Genomic DNA, 20,414 nt, shown 5'->3' on the forward strand with positions numbered 1-20,414 from the left:
AAACCACAATACGAGAGTCTCTATCAAAGCTACTAAATGCATCCAAGAATTAAACACATGCAGAAATACTACAAAAACAACAGATCCGACCATTAAAGAACCGGTACCGGAGACAATCTCTGATAAATAAAAGTAGTCAAATAAAACTCCAGGTGCAGAGAACATCAGCAATGAACTTCTCATCGAGAACAGGGACATTATTAACACCTACACTCACATAGTTATTGACTGAGGTCTTAAGAATAAATTAATTTCAAGTCAGTGGACAACAATTACTATTATACGACTACACAAGAAGATTGAAAAGGACATTTTTTTTTATTACTAGCTCTTCTAACCTAATCGATAACATAAGATGTACAGACTCCAAATTAAGAACGGATACATTAGCAACAGAACTGGGTGCACGACTTTCGAGAAGTGAATGTAATAAAAACATGCAATAAAAGTAAATTAGGAAACAAGTTACATTGTGTTTGAATTAGTAATAACGAATTAGTTGAAGTCACAAATTAGGGACAGAATTTATTATTCCAAGTTTCTTAATCTGAGGTACTTTACCGCTAAAATACAAATTTCTTGAAGCATATTATTGTGGACTGATACATTCGCCACAAAGGCAAGTGATGACTATAATTGATTCGCCGTGTTGGCAAGTTGAAAGTCACTCTGTTATGGAGACGGTTGCCAGAACGAGAATCAGCAAAATTAAGTTTCATTAACAAAACAGAGTTATCAATGTCAACGTTAACCCATTTTATATCTGCCATAAATTATATCTGCCATCTCGCGTCTTTATTCAAGAAAACTGATTTTAAATTGAGCAAGTCTAGATTCGTAGCTTTGTAAACTGTGGCAGTGGTTATTCACGTGTGAAAAATGATACAGAAACTGCTTCTGGGCTCTCTCACCTATCTCTGAATATTTCGATGAATGACGGACTCCAGAGAGCATAGCAACATTCAAGATCAAATCGGACGAAACAACTAAAAAGACGACAGAGATCTCGGGATCTTCAAAACTTTCGTTTGTTATAACAGAAAACCAATTGAAAGCGCAGCCTACCCCGTAACTATGAGTCGAATAGTCAGTTAAGCCACGCGTGTCAAGACACTTCCTAAATGGGATAGTATTTAAAATATAAGAAACTCTAAGAAGACTATAAATCTTAACAGTTTGAATAAATAACTATAGGTCTACAACTTGATGTCAAATATCTACAAAGTCCTCGCTAAAGTGATTCTATATCGCAGGCATAACCAAGACACTGGACCAGATTCAACTAAGAGAACCAGCAGGCTTAACCGTTACCCCAGTGTTTATAAAAACTGTCACTGGCGATCGAAGCCGATGTGGAGACATGTGATTTACAATTACACTACTCAAGTACAGCGTTAGCTACACGTGTATGTTCCGCTTATATAAACAACCAGCACAGAGAACATGGCCAACATGGAATAAAAACAACTACAGCAATTTTCATATGCATTACACAATGTTGGCAACTCATCGGAACCAGGATTTGTACATAATTTTCGGTAATGTCAATATTACATTCCGTAAATTGGGCTCCGTAAATAGTATCGATACTGAAGCACGCATCCGTCGCTACTTCTACCGAATATGTTTCAACTTTTTTTTACAAAATGACAATAACTGAACTCTAAACATACTTTTTTAACTATTTAATTAAAACATCAGCTTCTAATGACCCACTAAAATCAGAAGACATCCATCTCTGAAGTATCATCATGACATGAATTCCTTGTGCATGTCTGCTCGATAAAACCACGGTTAATATATTTCTACAACTAAACAGGTTAACAGAAAATAACTTATCATAAGCAGTATAATAGATGTCAGTCGTAAGGTTTTATCTGATATTTTACTTTTTTTTTGTTCATAATGTTATTACCAACAATAAACCACCACCACCATCATGGTACACTTCAAAATTGCAGGAATACTCAAAGACAAATACAAATGTTTTCGCAATCTCAGATTACCATTCCCACTGTTTATCAAAAAATTGAGCGAAGGTTAACCAACCAAGCTTAGTGTTACAGCTAGTACGGCAACACAATCCAGTATACCATTTCAGAGTCACCATATTGTACCCTTATTCATTCGCAGAAATATTGCTCACATATTGTACCTTATTAGTATACTTAGAGAGCATCAATTGTTCAGAGCCATTGCGTAAGTGCTATATAAGAACACCAAACATTTCAATTAATAAGCCAGTGCTTTTCAATTTATCCCGAGTCCAAGTACAGACAGAATAGTTTTTTTTATCATGCTCCAAACCAGATCAGTGAGGGTATCTGGAACAGAAGATATGTATGTTATATTATATTATTATATTACATTTCTAAACAACAACGTTTGCTCTGTCTTATTTTCTTTACTCTGTTTTCCTAAATTGCATTTATACATCAACACAGTTGACTGGATTTTGGAACCTCGTATACCACAAATCACATAATATTGTACTCCTGCCGTATATTGTAGCTTAATCTCTTTATGTCAGACTGTAAGCTTTCCATGTAAGATTAATGAATTCACAGATATTATATATAGTTTATAATTAAATATAAACACTAAACCAGAAACAGAAATAGAAAAACAGAAAAGAAATTAAGTAAAACAGAATTAATGAAGCAGATCAGTAAAATAAAGCAGTCAAGTCAGACAGAGTATGTTCTGACGTAGTGTTACCAGGTGTCTCGATGTGCGCGGAATATCCCCGTTATCAGAGTTCTGGAGACACGTCCCGATTTGCGACTGATTGGGACATTAAATGTCCCGAAAATCAATAAATTTATCAAAAGACATTATTATCAAAAATAAACAACACATCACATCACTAGCCCTGTAGGTATAGTTTTATTTTGTTCTGTTGTTTAGAGACGCGACTGTACCGTGATCTATGATTCGATGTTAAATCAGAAATTGCAATGAAAACCAACATTAGCATGACTTGCAGTATTTTTTTTTTGTGTTTCGACCTTCTACCTGGATCCCGATTTGTTTTACCTGTTGCCCGATTTCAAACAAATAGGACCTAGTAACACTAATCAGAATGCTCATGGCTACAGACAGAATATGATCAGAAGGCTCATGACCACAGACAGATTATGATCAGAATGCTCATGACTACAGACAGAATATGATCAGAATGCTCATGGTTACAGACAGAATATGACCAGAATGGTCATGGCTACAGACAGAATATGATCAGAATGGTCATGGCTGCAGACAGAATATGATCAAAAGGCTCACGGCCACAGACAGACCAGATTAAATAAAATAAACAATTACGCACGTTCGCATTGTCAGCCTGAAGTGTTGCGCCACCGATTTGACTTCACATGACTCCAGTCATTCCTGTCTCCAATGATTTAGTTTCTAAGAAAACACCCTCTCCAGTGAGCCAAGCAGCAGGCATAACGAAGTTTTTGTTATGAATGTCGTGAATCGTACTAATGTGCAGACATCAATTCCATATGCATTCCCAACATATTTACTTCAACAGACGTAGACGTTGCCATGGTAACTAAAATCTGAGAATCTGGTAATTTTAATTTTGGCATTCAATGATTCATCACAGATTTATTCCGATAGTTCTCTTCACATTCGAATTCAATGTAACTTCAAATTATCATTTGTATAATCCCACTTCTGAATGTAAAACGCTCTTTTTACAGTAAACATTATATTAGCAAAATAATTACAGAATACAATTTTAAACATTCTTTTGACAACGTCCAGCCAGAGAGAATAATAATAGAATAGACGCCGCGTCACATATCTTCTCTTCTGCCAGCCTGCCCGCGCAACCGAATACTTCCGGAAACGCCCGATGTCATCGGCTAGGATAGCGGCGCGTAACAATTATGTTTTATGATTTTTCATACATAATTAATCTGTTTAGTTGTGTTTACTTACTTACTATATACTTACTTTTGCAAGTTACAAGCAATAAAATGTAATATATGTTTTACAGTATAAAGTCGCAATCGGGTTTTTTATAAAAACATACATCATATAAGTTCAAATGCATTTAGAAATGTCTAACAAAGTAATTTGTTAAAAATATATGTTTCGTTCATTAATTTAATTATTAAAATCAATATAATGATTTAATGACGTCTGTCCATTTGGTGGGTATTCGGCCGCGAGGACGTTTACAATAGGAACAACCACGAAAAAATTTACAACCCGATTGCGACTTACTACACGTTCCGATACAGTAGATTCCGACCAGATCAAAATACAACGAGGTGTATTCCAAGGAAACTCACTTAGTCCACTTTGGTTCTGCCTCGCACTGAATCCTCTCTTCAACATTTTAAAATCAACTAGCTTTGGTTATGACCTGAAATGCAAAGAAACTGAGGGTAAAACGGATAGATAATTTATCACACATAAATTAAACCACTTACTCTACATGGACGATATCAAACTATATACTGAAGATGAAAGCCAACTCTATAACCTAGCTACGCTAACAGAACAGTTTAGCGAAGACATAAAAATGGAGTTTGGCATTGGTAAATGTAAGATAAATTCCATCAAATCAGGTAGCATTTGTCAACATCAGTATACTTTATCTACAGAAGAGAAAATAGAACCACTTTACGGACAGGAAGCCTACAAATACTTTGGATACAACCAATCACAACAAATACACTACAAAGAAATTAAAAATACGCTTACACAACAGTTTCACCATCGATTCAATGCAATACTGAAAAAACAACTTTATGTCCGAAACACCATCTAAGCTATTAACACTTTTGCTGTACCCATACTTACCTACTCTTTTAGCATAATAAATAAGACTAAATCCGATTTAAAAAATCTGCTACGACTAGAATCCGCTAACACTACCCGAGATCTTACGTACAGCGACTAACGTTATCTAGGAAGGAAGGAGGTAGTGGTCTCACGACATAACTAACCTACACAACACTCAAATTACAACCCTTACAGCATACTTTTTCCATAAAGTGACATCCTCAATACTCCACAATGTAACTAAATGATTAAAATTTTACCCCTTTGAATATGAAACTACGAACCGTACAAAAAAATGAATGTCTGACTGATAATAAGAAAAAAAATTAAGAATGGAGTCGAAAATCGCTGCATGGGAGGCATTACAAGATTGAACTTAACCTAATGTCGACAAAAGATAACAACAACAGACAAAATAGAACCTTATAGCCACACCAAAACATCCATTCCAGACTATAAATATATCCCAGAAACAGTTCTTAAAAATAGTAACTGACTGACTGAAAGACTTTTATAGAACTGCAAAAGGCAGTGATTTTGAATACCTGCAGAATTGTGAGAAATTTCTTGCAGACAGAGTCATGTCCTTTACCAATCCACAACACAATGTCGAACTCGGACACTCCCAACACTGATACTATCAGCACTCACTTGGCTTAGGCCCGTGAATGCTGGCACTTACAGACCGAGCAGTAAAAATATAAAAAGACAATAATAATATAATTCTTTATTGCACAACCAATAAAACATATAGAAAAACAAAAGAAAACAAATACAAGACATGGTTACACAATACTATGTTTAAGTAACTAGAGTTTCGTGAAAGCTCCTTATAATGGTCTTACGTCCTATATTTTGGTATAAATAGATCTTTCACTGAATAACTACTACAAACATTATAGTTAGGACAAAAACAAATATAACAGAACTAACAACAATAGATTTCACAGGTATTATTCAATCTTATATGTATTAGGTATAATTCCAATAATTCAGTGATATTAAAATTAAGAAATTATAATTAGTAAATTGATATTCAGAGCCATCTAGTAATTTTAGTTCGTACTATGACTGCTAAATTGCCATTCATTTGGTTTAGAAATGAAATAATAGATGGCAATATGCGTGTACCTCATGCTGTTTTAAAGGCTACTTTACAGGTGGCGCTGTTTTACTGTTATTCTTGTTACGGAGTAAATAGAGATTTAGAGCATATTCGCATGATGTGTTGTCTCTGTCACACTAAGGTAATTTCATATGAACGCTATTTCATCGAAAACTAATTTAAGAGTATGGAACAGCCTATCAAAAACAATAACTGTCAAAACTGGCCCATCTGTCAGATTTATCGTAAGAACGTACCGAATGCGTGTTGTGAATTTTGTTTTGCTGATAGATTTTTATTATTTTGGAATTAAAATTGTTATAAGTAGTATAATCGAAGAAACCGTTGACGAATTTTAATAGTTACTGTTTACAGTTGTTATATAGTGTCGCTGCGTATGTAATTTTCGTGTTGTAACTTCAACCTACTTTGTTCCTGTTGACCTGCCTCGAACTTTGGTCGTTTAAAAGGTAACGGTTTTATTAAATTTAATTTTTTATATGAAAAATTTGATGAAATATCTTGATTTACACCCACATGTTTTTGTACTTAAGTAACCCGTATTATAAATCGGTTTATTTGCGGTATTAGCCGATTGTTTGATCGTGAACAGCGATCTTATCTCGTGTGTCTCTGTTTTGAAGATTTATATGCAATGCTTTCTTATCTTACTTTACGTGATACAATGCAGTGCCAATAAAGCAATTTTCAATGCAAAATTACAACGTGTTTCTGACAAACGGTCACATTTCGTGACTTCAATTTTCATTCACATAACGATAAACAATTCGTGACCTTGACATTGTTCTATTATAACTTCTCATTTTTTTTAAACTTAAGCATTATATTAAACCTTTGTGAATAACTTGTCGAATAAAAAGTTGTGTACACATTTGATTAAACTCATTATGATCATAGCAACTATGTTATGAAATTCGTTGTACTATGGTTCTTTAAAAATAATGCTTCTTGCTAAATATGTAGTTGGTAAATTCAATACACTACATAATAACAAAATTGACCTTTTATAACAATGACTTTTTATAACCTTGTATTTAAAAAAAAATCTGCATAAGGAAGAAATTCATTTGAATGTCACCAGTAATGGGGAAGTGATAAATCTTATGCAGTCTCTTTGGATGGGGGTCTGCACTCTCATGCTATATTTAGCTCTTACAATTGTCTTGTGAACAGCAGAACCTGTTCATCACAGCTTGTTATTAATTTTGAATACCTATACAGCTAATCAGATCCAGGCTTACCTAACTATTTTACAATTTAATTCAAATCAAACATACCTAAAAGTAAAACACCTGAAATATCTTTTCTTTTTTTAAATTTAAAAACTGAACTAGTGCAAAATTTTGTGAGGACTGGAATACCAATACCATTTAAATCATAAAGTATATTTTATGAACTTCTTCATTTATGAATCCTATAATTTGAACAAGTATTCATAAAAAAATAATTGTTGTAATAAACTTTTTTAATGACTTTGAAACAGATAATTATAATATCTTTAATAGACATGTTTTACAATTATCATCACTGAGTTGTTAACAGAATAATAAAGTTGTTTTGTGAAATGGCATTTAAGTGTAAGTAAGGAAACTATTTAAAATACTACATTTATCTCTTGCATACTAGTGACATTAAATATTATAAAATTTTCATTATCATTGGAACATCTTATCAAACTAGATAAATATGTTTTGTTACATTCCTGTACAGACTGCCTTGAAAAACCTTTCCTATATATCCTGTTTTATATTTAAAACCTCATCCAATCATGCCAACATAATTATGTAGACGAATGGGGTAGTCATCTCTCATCTATTTGTGAAAGCTTTTAAATGGCTTTCTTGTATTTATGTACCTTTAATATTTAATCTAGCTGTAAGTTTTCCGAAAATAATAAAATAAATCTGTTGACACTCTTTTGGACATTACTCAATTTACCATCAGGTGTAATGATGTCACTTTGATGTGTTTGAAAGAAAAACCAACTTCTTTTTACTATGGAAAAAAAATATTATGTATTTATTATACAAGGTCATTTTGGCATTAATTACTAAATGAAACCATATACTTATGTATGTAAAAATAATACTACAATAAATTACTTGAACCATAGTTGTAAAATAAAAACTGTATGTTTAATAAAGTACTAAGTAACTGTATGTTTGATTTTTGGCATAATTGCCAAAAATCATCCATGAATAACAATTGAAATTTAGCATAGGTGAAGATGAGTATGTAGTTTCATACAATAATGCATTTGCAAAATTACCCTGTACTAATTGAAAACCAGAATTGTTTTTTTTAATGCTTGGAATGACGAGCCTGCTGTTCGCCTGATGATAAGCAATACAACCACACATAAACAGCAGAAACACCATCCGACACCTTGAATTACGAAATATTAGATTAAATTGAGACATGAGTTGCTAAGTCTTATTATGACCAGTAGTTTTTTTAGCCTCCAGGCACATAACCAATTTTACCAATAAACTTTCACAATTACTATTTAACCTTCACAAAACATTTAGGCCAGGACCATCCCATTACATTTCCATAATGCTTTAAACAATTAGTGCGAGGCATTTACTTCAAACTGTATTAGAATGTGTTTTGCCATAAACAGGGCTGGCATTGACCTTCTGCATTGATATCTCTAGTATTATTATAAGTGTAATTGTTTGTTTGACCTCCATTCTTGAAGCAATGGAATGATGGACAGTCTTGTTTGCATAGAGATAATTTATGGCTTAGTAAGTGACTCAATATGGTACCTTTTATTATAATAAAATTTCGAGACACAAAGTTGAATTTTATTCCTTGCAATAATTGTTACCTGGCCAGAGCTTCAAGTAAATATAAATAATAATATTAATAAGTTCAATCGTACTTGATGTAATTTTACATAGAATCTCAATGCTGTTCTACATAACAATTCGTCTATGCCAGCCATTATCAAACTTTTTTGACCTCTTTGAAAAAATAAATATTTCATGGAGCTCTAATCAAAAATTTGTTTGAATGGTTTTGTGTGTATTATTAGATAATAATCATATTACTTACATTATGTTCCATTATACCCCATATGCTTGTGGAGCCCTGCCTGAGGCTCTGAAGAGTCTTAGAACTTAAGGGAAGACACTGACTATACCTGATCTTTGCTATATTTATCGAGAGCAGTAATGAAATTGTGGTATTTATATAATAAGAAGTTATATAATTTTATGTTATAACCTTTTTGGTGTTTTGGTTCTTTATGAAAAAGAAATAGATTGTCAGTAGTTTTGAAATTGGTTCTCAATAAAATGGCTTTTCCTTGCGTATTTTAATAATTTGTATTAAAATATTACAATTGGCGACGAGGATACTTACCCTTTGCGTGATTTAAAAAAAGTAACAATTATGTCGAAAATTATTGGAAATTTAAATAGTTTTGATCACAAGGAAAATGACTGGAAGATTTTTTTTGGCAAATTGAATAATTTTATTAAGTTGAACTGTATTAAAAATGAAAATTTGTGTGCTATTCTCTTAACTCATCTCTCGGATGAGTCATATCGGCTTGTACAAAACCTCGTTCATCCAAGACAAGTCGAAGAAGTATCGTGGGATGAGTTGATTAAGTTATTGGACGGCCATTTCACTCCAAAACGCTCAACGTTTGCTGATAGAGCAAAATTTTATGACGCAACCAGAAATGATGGTGAGAGTCTAGAAGATTGGGTAGCGCGCTTACGAGGACTAGCAATATACTGCGACTTTGGAACGGAGTTGGAGACGCTTTTGCGTGATAAATTTATTCTTGGGCTCAAAATGGGACCAGAAAGAAATCGTTTATTTGAACAAGATTTAAAATCGCTAACGCTCTCTAAAGCGTTAGAAATAGCTCAACAGGTTTCATGTGCTCGCGCTGCGCGTGCTTCTGTTGGTGTCATAGAGCAGCCGGTCAAGCAGGAGCATGTGTATCGAGCTGGTGAGCGTCAAGCATACAAGGTGCAAACTACGTCGCGGTCGTCAACAGACATTCGATGTTTTGTTTGCGGAATGAAGAATCATCTTGCAGACAAATGCCGTTTTAAAGACTACCGTTGTATTAGTTGTGGTGAAAAAGGTCACCTGAAGAAAATGTGTAGCGTTAGGAAGAATAAAGTTCTTCTAAACAATGTAGTTGCTATGGGAGACCACAATAACGTTTGTAAGGAATGCGATTTGTTTAATGTGAGGTACGTAAACTATGACCCTTTGAAAGTTGACATAATTATTAATTATAAAACGTTTTCAATTGAGCTAGATTGTGGTTCCGGTCGTAGTGTTATGTCTGAAGAATTTTATGTGCAAAATTTTAAAAAATGTCGTTTATTACCGTCTGACATTGTATTTTGTCTGTACACTAAACACAAGGTCACACCTCTTGGACATTTTTCTTGCGAGGTTGAATACAATAATTTAATACATGCTGTGTTAGGCATTTAGATCAAATTAGGAAGTGTATCCAAAATTGTAATAACACTAGTAATCTAGATGAAAACAGTTCAGTAGATTCATTGAGCATTCATTATGATTTAGCACAAAAGCCTGTGACGACCATGCAGGACAATCCTGTAAATTCTGAAAGGGAAGGGGAAGAAGATGGTGACAAATGGGAGGAGGCTAGGGAAAATGTTGCAGATATGGATAGCGTAACATCTGATAAACCAGAGTCTAAGAGTCCTTCCAAGGTAGCTTTAGTGCCAGATGAATCAGTCTCCAAGAGTCCTTCTGAGAATATACATTCTGAACCGGATGATCAAATGAACGATAATATTGGGGCTCTTGGGCGGACACTTAGACCAAAGCGTAATGTAGATTACAAGAAATTTTATTTTATTACTTAATTATATTTGTGCTATTGTGATGTTACAGTTCTAAAATTAATGAGGAAGGAATGTGGTATTTATATAATAAGAAGTTATATAATTTTATGTTATAACCTTTTTGGTGTTTTGGTTCTTTATGAAAAAGAAATAGATTGTCAGTAGTTTTGAAATTGGTTCTCAATAAAATGGCTTTTCCTTGCGTATTTTAATAATTTGTATTAAAATATTACAGAAATACAACAGAAATGCTTGATAAATAGGACAGTATTCGTTTACATCACATTTTGTTCCGTATTTAGGCTATAAATAAGTCAAAGGCCTATAACAATTTCACTATTAGTTCCTAAATTGTCTGAAAAGTACAATAAGTACAGTTATGTTTCGTGGTTGTCGAATCATTAAATGGTGTCTGTTAATTGGTTGTTTGTTTTCGGATGTGAAACTTAATTGGTTCTTCGGTATTCCAGGAAATGTACGTTTATACCAAGGTTGAGTTTAATATTGTTATTTTTTTGTGAATGGCGGGTTTTATAAATAAAGGAGAATGTAGGAGAAGAAGGAGAAGGCTTTCTTGTCATTGGTAGCGTCGCATTCCAGCTTGTTGTTAATGATACTTTTTATACTTTGCTAATGACGATTCACGGTGGTTTACCGTGTTTACTTACTAGTAAACAATACTTTGTAGTAATTTAAAAGGAACTCTGAACCTAGTCATCCATCACGTAAGAGTAGGTACTGACATTGAACCTGTACCAAACGCTTTGACTTATTCACTACGGTAGATTCGTTAATCTAGTTTCTAGACGAATATGTTTGTTTTGGACATTGAATAAATTAATGCGAGAATACGTGGAAGCGAATCGTTTTCATAATTTTACAAATAAGGTATGGCATAAACTATACAGAGAAGGATAAACGAAATGTAAGTAATCAAATATCTAGCCGTTTTTTCATTATTTACATTGCCTTAACAAGGGCGTCGTGTGAAATGAAAATACTGTTTGTTAACATTCAGTTTTGTCACTTAGTCTTAAGTTTTTAATTAATTTACTGATGCATAAATTCATATTTATCCGTTTTGCTATACACAGTCGTTACCAATCACTTTAATAATTTTAGTAAAGGTATTACTTTAACGCTTATCATATTAGTAAAAGTCACGAATACAATGGTCATGTCAAAATCAATGACAATGCTGCTATATATCTAAATTACATAGAATAAAGCGATAACTGATGATTCATTTAAAAGTTGTATCTTACGGTTGATTAGGTTCTGTCGTCCTCGTTTATTGCTTCCGTGTGATGGCCGATCTGTCTTTTGTAGCCAATATAATGTATTTATTTAAAGTTGAGAATACTTTTGGAGGCTATTAAAATGCTTCGGATCTGTTTTAGGCTTATTTTGGCCGAAATCGGCTTAAATTTTAAAGAGTTATAAGATATATTTTTTGCGACGTTAAAATCACAAAGGTAAATAAAATATGATTGCATTTTTTGCTTAGATGTTGATGATATGTGGACAAGGAAAATCATGAATAAACGTCAGTTGATAAACAATTATAATTATTAATGTTGAATTATATAATATAAAACATAATCATGTTTTTAATAATAAATGATGACCATAGGTCGGTACACACTTAGCATCGACCACCGTGTGAGTTTCGAGCGAACTTCTGCCATGTTACCACATAAATCTATAATTTAGTTCTAACATCGAATATTATTATAATTATTTTTCCGCATGTGTGGGTAGTATACAGGGTTTAGAGAAAATAAATAGTACATACAATTTTTATCGTTAAGGGCTCGGTTTACTCAATCCTCGCAAAGTACTTAAAGTGAAATTATTGACGTCTAAGACTGATCCTAAAAATGGTTCTGTCCTAGAAAAGTAATTGTTTTTGCCTAACATTGCATACCGTCCTATGTTGGGACAAAAATACTAAAACACCTCTCTCCTTAGGGCATACGTATGACATACGAGAGGTAGTATTACATAAACGTTTAGTACGAAAGCTAGCATTATATAAAACGTACGAGATACGCTTGAAATGTGATCGACGTCTATACGTATATCGTGAAAATTGACTTGCGCCAGTTGTTCATAGAGGCCGGTGCAACGATCGCAGTGTTCGGCAGAGCGTGAACTTATACAAGTATATGCCAGTCGATAATCGTCTCTTCCGTCCCAGTTTAAACGGTCTTGGTGCGCAAAAAGATACGTGAGTGATATGTTGAATTTCGCACTTACGATATGTTTTAATTAAATGTCAATATCGTAGTCGAGGAGGATGTAACTCGATGTAAAGAGATTGTTCGCTTTTGAATTAATTTGTAATATTACTGACAATTTATGACAGAGGTATATAAGTGTTTAATTGTTTACATTAAGTTTTTCCTTACCTGAACAGAAGGTAGTTCCTTTTTTCTTTAAGTTCCTGTCTCACCACATTAACTGCCTTGTCATCGGACGATTAAACGCGCTGTTGACTTGTTGTGTACTTAGTACCTACTAGGTTTTATAAAACTATTTATTATTATAGGAAAAAATCAACAGAATTGAACATCAACTAGGACTGGAACATCGTCCTTTATGCATCATAAGAGGAAAGTGGGGCAAAAATTGATAGTTCCATTAATTCTAGTAAAACTATTCGCTTTCTTCAAAGCGAAGTATAATTAAAAGAGAATAAATGTCAAAATATCTATAATGTTTTTTTATGTTTACGCGAATGTTAGTAATTGAAATAAAACTATATTGCTATTATATATTGCGTATTTTATCGCGGTTTTTATAGTTTGTAGTTTTGTCAACAGCAAAAAAAAATGTAAAATGTAGGTAGATATTTTAACTTTGACTTTTCGGATGACCAACTTCAGTTCGCCCCGTGACCACGAAGGCTGCAGTCTCCGAAACTTCGGGGGAAATGTATAATACCAAGAATCGCGATAAATTCCGCAAAATAGTTTTATTTCAATGTCAACATATCTATTACCCAGAGATCGGTCTGGAAGGATATCCTTCACCAGGCTAAAATCTATAATCTATCCGTGGCTACATCCATAGTTGAATGGTTAGGTAATACCGATCTGTTACTGAAGTTATCCTGGAAACAGCTATTGATGAAGTTTATCCGCCACGTTTGCAAGTACTCGATGTTGCCTTGTGAGAAGTTACTTATACAACTCACGCCCGTCACGTTATGTACGCATCGCCGAATTTCCATATTCCACATCCAAATATCCAAACTATATTTGGCGATAGAGCGGGGAAGTCTTCAAATCTAAGACGAAAGGATATAAGAATTCAATTATTTCTGTCTTACAAAAATCTGCTTGGTTTTAAATAAATTCTCCAAAAATATTTTCGATATAAAAACCTTTCACATCATATTTAAGGTCAACAAAATTAAGCACTTTCAACAATGTTGTAATGCTGTTACCTCAGTATTATTCAAGTGTAATTGGCGTCGCGAAATATTTGGTTAACCGCCAACAGCCAATCTCCTTTCGCGCAATAAACCCTGCAAACTACGATGTGGGTCATATTTTTATTATAGAATTCATAAGTGGGCCACTTGTTGATATTACTGATAAGTGATCACCAGCGCTCATGAACAATTACAATGTCAGAGAGGTTATCGACTTATGGACGACCTTAAGCAGATGTGCATTGACTTTCGCTGGTCTATATTTAAACAGGACTGCGTTTCAATTACCATAATTTGCAATATGTTCCTCCAGTATTCCCAGAAACCGCATGAAACGCAAGAATAATGATGCCACTTAAAAAGGCTTCCCTTGCCAGTGGTATCACCCCAGCTAAGTTAACAAAACTGGCTACAGCGAGTCTGTACCACTTATGTGCGTCATCTTTCCAGGAATCGCTGCTTCGTTATCTTCGAACTTCGTCAAAATCTTTCCGCTTATTCAGGTTATTCAAAATTAGTCCCATTAAGGGTCGACGAAACCTCTGTTCTAAAGCACTCGCTCATTTCGATTTGATGACTAAGCAAATTTTATCCACCAGCGGTTTGAGATTAAATATTGGGGCTTCAGAAACGATCTGTTTAATTACTTTCACTCGTTTAACATTATTCTGAGTATCTAATTTTAATATGAAAATTCAAAACTAGGATTCTTGTAATTGTATTGTATTGAATAAATTACAGTATACCTAGTTTTAGTCTTGGCTATTACTTCCCGTGTCATTTTTATGTATGGTGTTAATATGTTTAGAAATGTGCATTGTTTTCGATACGATGTCACAGTAACCTTAGTCCTAGTTCTTAGTAAGTTGTCGCCTTCATTTAGCTTCAAATCGGGATATATCTTTAAAATATGGCAATATCTTATAAATTCTCAGTGCATTTATTGACTTCAATCCACCGATATCAAAGAAAAGAGACAAAAGATCTATGTGTCGCAATTCTTGATACCGTAAGTGATTATAAAATGACAAGGTTAACGTCCGTCGGTGTAGGCTGTACATAGTGTTAGGGACTTAGCCTAACGCTCGCTCGGAGGATCTTACAGTCCCGAGTGTCGACATGGGGCCGTAAGACCAGAAGACCAACATAACTGTTTCACTCACCCCCTAGTGGTGGTAACGTGCGTTTTCACAGCGCAAAAAGGAAGGGTTAACGTCCATTTGTATAAAAAAGTGTACACAAGTAGTCAGGTTTGCGGTTGATGTAATCGTCTTTCAGCGGTCGGCGACTATCAATATCCCGCTAGCGTTATTCATAATTGTGGTGAAACTGGAACTAATAGATAGAAACTGCACGTAGTTTTATTTTATAACGTTTTTCGATGTGAATGACTTGCATGAACGGTGTGGTGTGGGCGTTATGTATACCGATAAGGATGTAGGGGTTAATGAAATCTGATGTTGGAAAACAGGTGTCGGAATCTTAGATAATGGAATCTATAGGCTCTGTGACGACTCTTCACTTATGTGAACAATCTAAATAATTCAAGTGTAGCGGCCTGATGACAATAGTGTTATGATGGACGTTGGACTCATAGTATATTTATAGTTGTCCTTTAAAAAATACGTATTTTCTTATTTAACTTATTTGCGAACTGGTGACGATTGATGTTAATATTAAAATCATTAAAAAAATATTAATTTATCGTAATTTTTCATGTACCAAGTGTAGGTAATTGGGCACAATTAGAATAATTTGACGGCATAATTGCTGCATGATTACAATTCGTAGATAATATTTGGCCGAGTTCCACGAGAATAGCGCACGGTACTGTTGCAAGTTTGCCAAGCGTGCCCAGTATTGTCTTCTGCTCACGTTCGGTGCGTTCGAAAACCCCACACATGATCCGTCTCCTCTCTGCACGCAGCACGCAATCAGGAAGATTATAACACGCTTATTAAATCACAACTTTAACACGCAGATAATACAGTATTCATTGCAACGCATTGTCCAACTAAGCCGATTGTTTTCAACGAAAAAAGTATTGTTTTTGTTTGTGATTTGCTTCGACGAAAGCGGACCAGAAGGTCAGATATTATTCGTCTCCACAAAAATAAAAGCTAAAATGCTGAACAAATGTTTGAAGATATCAAATTGGTGTCGCTTCAGCTCCCGAGTGGTGAGTCAACAAATTGTTCCGGTTGTTCGTGATTTTCAGCAGAGACGGGGCTTTAGGTCACGTAGTGAGAAAATTGGAGTGAAATAAAGTCTAAATTGGTTATTTGCGCGCGGAAAGATAATGGCTTGTTAAGTCCGTTTTCTGTCTGTTCAATTTTCAATGAATAGGTGGGCGTGTAGGCTTACACCGGCTGATTTACACTGTTGGTTGTTATCACGTGATCGGAGTTTACGAATGGGAAGATTGATGAACGGTGTTTTGAAAATGAACGTGTTTTAGGCAAACTTGAACAACTATCATAGTCTATACAAAAGCACTAAGGATATGAAACTGCGGCAGTAGAAATTGAAATGATAGAGTTTGGAATAATTGTTATTCTTTGTTGTCCTGTTCAATATTACATCTGTATTTCCATATAGTTGAATTATTGTCTGTTTAATTTAATATTATTTTTCACCATAAAAATGTGTGACAATGTTAAAAACACTGAAATTGATCAGAAAATAAGTTAAAAATTGTGTTTTAGATTAAAAATAGGTTCTTTACAAGTACGTTTAGTTTATAAATATCCTGATAAAGTAATTAAATGCTTAATTCGTCATAAATGATACGTAATAATGTATGTAATTTCTATGAAAGTAATAATCCCTTGACGCGTGCAGTGAAAGAACAAATTGTTACAATCTCCAGGGATTTTCCACCGGTTTCACGAGGAGAATGTGTTTTCCAGTTGAAAAGTGAAATTTTCCGATAGGATCGCCTGATGCATCCATAGTCTAGACTCTAGACACCTTTAAGTACTAAGAAATTGCGTTTGTAGACTTTTATATATCTTCGTATATGCTTAAAGAAAGTGTCGTCTAGATTTTGTCTGTGACGTTGCCATTTTTTTTATAGTAACATTTGAGTGGTAGTAACTCTGCGTGATGCGGCTCTTCAAATATCTATGATGAGTATTTATCTTAGAAATGTTAATGTTTTAGTATTCTTATTTGCCTTTGATTTCTTGCTTTGGTCGGTATTGAATTGGTGATTCTTCTGGCTATGTGGGTGTTTATTGGCGATAGTAATGACTTGCATAAGATGATTTATTTGCGATTTGTAAGCCGACTGCTTCAAAATCTTAATAAATTTAGGTTAGTCGTGTAGCTATGAAGATGTAATCTAGAGTAGTTATTTGAAATAATTACTAAAATATACATTTAATCAAATGTTCTAGTTGAGGAGGATGCGTCATGGAATTGGAATCAATCGTGTTAAAACCCGCCATAGTGGCACACGTAAGTGTGTCACGTTCCGGGATCAGCCTGTGTATATCCGGTTCCAACAGGCCGGTATAAACGTGTCGACTGCCGAGGGGTAATCATCTCTCGTCAGTCGACATTCTATTAGTACCCATTTCGCTTATGAGGTGGAGTTAATTCACTTTACTGTGTTCTTATAAAAAAATCAAGTTAAAATACTTAAGTGGGATTCCTAGCAAAGGTAGGGGAAACGCGAAGCAGATAGATAAAAAAAAAATATGTGTTGGAACACAACAATCTGGTTCACAGATATTTTCAAAACATTTATTTTGTTTATTATCCTAGCACGTTTCCAATAATAATAAATCAATTGTATAATTATCATAATTTCATCGAATCTTATTAATATTTTATTTAAATAACACCTCGTAGTGTAGACGTGAACAATAGCAACATATTGAATAAGCTTTTTTAACACAATGTAATAATGTATTAAATGATGTGTAGTCATCGTATCATGTTGTTGATCCATCGATAACTTTTTGCATAAAACATATATTAAACACGTCATATCAATGTAAAACATTTGATAGCATCTCTATATGTCTGCCCACACCTTCGGACCTGTTTTGAATAACTAATAGGGATTATAAACATGTGGTTATGTTTTACGAGCCAAAAGTCAGTCGCACGAACTTTCTCCGTAATCTCATTGGTAATTTAACAGCATTTTTTTATTTTTTCGTTTGTGTCTCAAGCTGTCATTCGTTAAGATTATCTCGCTTGAAATGCTTTGCTAATAAGTGTTTATCGAATCTTAACGATATGTAGTACAACAGAGACGTGCAATATAACGGTAAATATTGCTCATAATGCTTCATCGTGTAAGTATTTTCCATTGATAACAACACATCACATGACTCTTAACAGGATTCAAAGGACGTCTCTAATTTGTAATCGACAGGCAACATCATCGACCTAAATAAATAAATGTCCTCACATTCAGTCAAAATTAACTTTCGCACGTAACAAATTTAAAGACGACATCCGAGTTAAGAATACAATAAACGGCCGAGCGAGACTTGCTAACTGCACATCCACGACCGTCTCGAAGGATTTATTTTCGTGTCGGCCAAAATGCGTCATTATTCCTTGCAATATCTGTTTTGCTCGTCCCCATTCTGCATTGCATTTTTATCGCGATTTTCTTCGAAGACACCGATGCCCAGAGAACCGGCTTCCGTGTGACGTGTTCCGAGTGCGACTAATGGGCCGCGCGGTCGGCCAGTAACGCTCTTCGCGTCGCGCTAACAGGTGCGCTACTAAACATCTCTTGCGAATTCATGTTATCCTGGTAACCCGAACGTTTTCGATTTATAAACTTACGAACAGTGCTGTGTGTTTGTGTGTGCTCTGGATTTTTCTCTTGTGGATTCATGAGGTATGATTTTTTTGTTATATCACGTTGGGTTTTAACGTGTTTCACTGATTATGATTGATGACCAATTATATATAATTTGTGGATGAATGGTTCCAGTTTTTATGATCGTAGAAAGTGCTCAAACTTTTGTCTCCTATTATTTTTTTTTAGGATTTTTATAATGATTAAATTGCAATATTTATTTCTTTCGTTGTCCATTTGTAGACGAAATATAATGCCGGCGGTTTTTAAATATAATAAGCGCGATATGGCCTGTCAAAATAATAATGTTTAATTCACTGCTTCATTAATAAATTGCAAATTATTAATGTTCTACGATCGGTTAAAGTTCTTTATTGGATTAATGTCAATGCAATGGTTTCGTCATCCGTATTCAACATTATAATAAATCCTTTAATAATGGGAACGGACATTGCTGCAAAGGTTACGGTTGAATAACAAGAATTATCCATTCGCAACCAGCTTTTTAACATACATAAGTGTATATAAAAGTTAAAATTATATTGCGAATTAACTTGAAGGTCGTGAATGAGCCATTAAATAAATATGTTTTTGGAAATTATGTGTGGGATTTCCGGCGTTGCAGTCTGGAAGCCAGATATGGTAAGGTTAGAATTATTATGTTAGTGTTTATACTTGTCCTTCTATTGTTCAAAAATGGTTAGACCGTTTGTGATTGGACTTTCATTGCTGAATGGCTTGATTCGGTTCGAACGTGGGATCATCTCGATGACGGTTTCTAATTCATGATACGAGTCCATGCCTTTTGGAATAAGTGTTTCCGGTGGCAAGGGTAAATTTGTCTGTCTGAAAGTACAGATATTTCTTGAAATTTTTCTACGATAAAATTTTTAATGCAGTAGCGGTTAAACTAACGTAGTATAAAACGGTAAATAAAATGTTAAGACACGAACAAGAAATGCGTTCAATTATGTCACTCCTCCACTCCTTACTAAGGCTTCTAAAACAATAACAAGCATAGAAATTGGGTCGATAGTTGATAATGATATTGTTTGCAATCTGAATGAACGTATCGAAATCGGTTTTAAAATGTGATTTGACCATGTTCTAATTTCAAATGCATGTCTGCGGTATCTGTGAGTTCTTTGTTTTTTTTTCGTTATTTTTTTATGTCAATAAAAAGGTTTTTCGATGATTTTGTCTTTGCTTGAGTAGATTATGTAATTTAAAACAATACGGTATTCGAATTAAAAAATACTATCGCTGAAATGTTGACATTTTCACTACCGCATGTTCACTTCAAATTAATTTGTTTCGTGTGCTAAAAACTTTTTGGCTCTGATGTGATTGTTGCTTACCGTTTAATAGACGTTA

General features: G+C 34.2%; 2 protein-coding genes across 2 annotated transcripts in view; both read left to right on the forward strand.

The window, feature by feature from the left end:
• The first annotated feature begins 6,138 nt into the window (after positions 1 to 6,138).
• The window catches only part of LOC119189386, a 142,989-nt gene continuing 128,713 nt past the window's right edge, over positions 6,139 to 20,414 (forward strand). Inside the window, exon 1 of the mRNA XM_037438835.1 lies at positions 6,139 to 6,375. The gene's annotated coding sequence lies outside the window, so the exon portion shown is untranslated. The remainder of the gene's footprint in view (positions 6,376 to 20,414) is intronic.
• Positions 9,114 to 11,639, forward strand: LOC115441210. The gene is made up of 2 exons (XM_030165900.2): positions 9,114 to 10,146; positions 10,490 to 11,639. The coding sequence occupies exons 1-2, from the start codon at positions 9,326 to 9,328 to the stop codon at positions 10,533 to 10,535; spliced, it is 867 nt and encodes a 288-aa protein (XP_030021760.1). The 5' UTR covers positions 9,114 to 9,325; the 3' UTR covers positions 10,536 to 11,639.

The sequence above is a fragment of the Manduca sexta genome, chromosome 15, assembly GCF_014839805.1.
Source record: "Manduca sexta isolate Smith_Timp_Sample1 chromosome 15, JHU_Msex_v1.0, whole genome shotgun sequence".
In the NCBI taxonomy this organism is placed as follows: domain Eukaryota; kingdom Metazoa; phylum Arthropoda; class Insecta; order Lepidoptera; family Sphingidae; genus Manduca; species Manduca sexta.